Source organism: Anolis sagrei, chromosome 7 (assembly GCF_037176765.1).
Source record: "Anolis sagrei isolate rAnoSag1 chromosome 7, rAnoSag1.mat, whole genome shotgun sequence".
Lineage (NCBI taxonomy): Eukaryota > Metazoa > Chordata > Lepidosauria > Squamata > Dactyloidae > Anolis > Anolis sagrei.
The window spans coordinates 21099772-21102722 of NC_090027.1; the positions used below are offsets into that span (position 1 = coordinate 21099772).

The following is a 2951-nucleotide window of genomic DNA, read 5'->3' on the forward strand; positions in this document are numbered from 1 at the left end:
AAATAGAATATTGACATTTGGGAGTTGTAGTTGCTGGGATTTATAGTTCACCTACAATCACAGAGCACTCTGAACACCACCAACGATTGAATTGAACCAAACTTGGCACACAGTTCTCCCATGACCAACAGAAATACTGGAAGGGTTTGGTGGGCAGTGTCCATTGGTTTTGGAGTTGTAGTTCACCTACATCCAGAGAGCACTGTGGACTCAAACAATGATGGATCTGGACCAAATTCTACAAGAATAGTCAATATGCCCAAATGTGAACACTGGTGGAGTTTGGGAAAAATAGAATATTGACATTTGGGAGTTGTAGTTGCTGGGATTTATAGTTCACCTACAATCACAGAGCATTCTGAACCCCACCAATGATAGAATTGGGCCAAACCTCCCACACAGAACCCCCATGTGGGCCACAGAAACGTGTGGCAGGGGACGGCTAGTATTACAATATAACGGTATAGTACAATATAGTAATATTTAATACTGATATTGTATTATTCTAATAATATATGTATATATATCTTGTAATCCGCTCTGAGTCCCCTTTGGGGTGAAAAGGGTGGCATATAAATGTCGTAAATAATAAATAAATAAATAAAATGTGCCCTCCAATGGACATTAATGCAGATGCATAATATGTGTGTCCCATCCGTCCATCCCCCCCTGCATTCCACAACCTTTGAACTCCTCTCTGCCTCTGCTTTGCTTTGGCTCAGCCTCAGTGGCGCAGTGTTTACTTTCCTCTATTGACATTGGCATCCAAAAAGGGGCGGAGGAGGAGGGCGGTGAGAGGGGGGTTCATTTTGGGGGGGGGGCACAGGTGATCCAGGCCAGAGGATGGGCAGCATCCCCCGAGAAGAAGGGAGCAACATGAAGAAGCTGCAGAGGAAGCCAGTCTTCCAAGGGACCCCCCAGGAGGAGGCGTGGCCCCCTGAGGCCCCAAGGGCCCCTGTCAAGAGGGACCACCACCACCGGTGAGGATGCTCTTGGGGAGGGAGGAGGCTGCATGGCCATCTGTCAAGAGGACTTTGTTGGTGCTTCTGCCTGGCAGAAGGGGGTTGGACTGGATGCCCTTTAGGCTTCCCCTCCAATTTTAGGGTTCTATAGATTTATTATTATTGTTAAGAAGAGGCTAGACGACCCTCTATTGGGGTTGCCTTGATGGTGCTTCTCCTGCCTGCCAGAGGGGGTTGGACTGGATGTTCTTTAGGGTTCCCTTCCTAGGGTTCTATAGTTTTATTGTTGTTAAGCAGAGGATGGAAAACCATCTATTGAGGCTGCTTGTTCCTGCCTGGCTGAAGGGGGTTAAACTGGATGCCCTTTGGGATTCCCTTCCAATTTTAGGATTCTATAGATTTATTGTTATTGTTAAGAAGGGGCTGGATGACCATCTATTAGGGCTGCCTTCATGGTGCTTCTCCTGCCTGGCACAAGGGGGTGGGACTGGATGCTCTTTAGGGTTCCCTTCCTAGGGTTCTATAGTTTTATTATTATTGTTAAGCAGAGACTGGATAACCATCTATTAGGGCAGCTTTGATGGTGCTGTTCCTGCCTGGCAGAAGAGGGTTGGACTGGATGGCCTTTAGGATTCCCTTGCAAATCTCGGATTCTATAGTTCCATTATTATTATTAGGCAGAGACTGGATGACCATCTATTAGGGCAGCTTTGATGGTGCTGTTCCTGCCTGGCAGAAGAGGGTTGGACTGGATGGCCTTTAGGGTTCCCTTGCAACTCTAGGATTCTATAGTTTCATTATTATTGTTAAGCAGAGGTTGGATGACCATCTATTGGGGCAGCTTTGATGGTGTTGTTCCTGCCTGGCAGAAGAGGGTTGGACTGGATGGCCTTTAGGGTTCCCTTGCAACTCTAGGATTCTATAGTTTCATTATTATTGTTAAGCAGAGGCTGGATGACTATCTATTGGGGCAGCTTTGATGGTGCTGTTCCTGCCTGGCAGAAGAGGGTTGGACTGGATGCCCTTTAGAGTTCCCTTGCAACTCTAGGATTCTATAGTTTCATTATTATTGTTAAGCAGAGGCTGGATGACCATCTATTGGGGCAGCTTTGATGGTGCTGTTCCTGCCTGGCAGAAGAAGGTTGGACTAGATGGCCTTTAGGGTTCCCTTCCAAATGGAGGGTTCTATGAGTGGGTTACTCCAACTCAAGGATTCTCGAAGTCTCCCCCAAATTGGAGCCAGCTTCTCACTTTCCTCTTGCTTTCCAGGATCTTTGTGAACCGGAGCCTGGCGCTGGAGAAGATCAAGTGTTTTGGTTTCGATATGGATTATACGCTGGCAAGTAAGCCCATGGTGTCCTTCTTCCCAAATTGGGGGCCTTTTGGAGGAGTTGGACCCCGCCATGAGCCTGGGGGAAAGAAGGGTCCTTGCTGGTGGTGCCCTCTCCAAAAATGTGGGGTGTCTCCAGATCCACTTTGGGGTCCGGGTTGAGAGCTGCCAATGCTCTTGGCCTGGCCTTTGAGGTTTTCTCTTCACCTCTCCTGGTGCAAGACATGCAAACTGGGCCAGTTTTCTGTTTGCACAAACATTGTATGCTGAACTTTGTTTGTTTGTGAGTCTCTCTCTTGCTTCCTTGCCCAGTAGACATTGAACCAGTGGAGCACTGACCTATTGGATTGGGAGTGGGGTTAATGCAGTGCTGTGGGGAAAGCATTCCCTAGGACCTCATCACATTAATTCAGGGAAGTGTTTGGTAGAGTAGAGCTCAGTCTGACTCAGTTTTGAAATGAAACGGATGACGTCCCTACCTTCATCACACCGTTAAATGTATCCGTGTTACTCCGTTGTACTGGTCAAAGGACTTTTAATAGAATGCCAAGTTTAAAAACTTTGTGCTTTCTCAAATACATTGGTTCGCTCCTGATACGATAAATAAATAAGTATTCTTTCAGTTCATTTCCCATCACACTGTAGTCACTAAGCACCAC

The 2951-nt window shown here is 46.9% G+C and overlaps 1 protein-coding gene across 2 annotated transcripts in view; it reads left to right on the forward strand.

Moving 5' to 3' along the window:
- The first annotated feature begins 814 nt into the window (after positions 1-814).
- Positions 815-2951, forward strand: part of NT5DC4 (5'-nucleotidase domain containing 4) — a 24941-nt gene continuing 22804 nt past the window's right edge. For both annotated transcript variants that reach the window (XM_067470724.1, XM_067470725.1), the window contains exons 1-2: positions 815-980; positions 2232-2305. In XM_067470724.1, coding sequence (XP_067326825.1) covers positions 844-980; positions 2232-2305 — 211 coding nt within the window. In that variant the 5' untranslated portion in view covers positions 815-843. The remainder of the gene's footprint in view (positions 981-2231; positions 2306-2951) is intronic.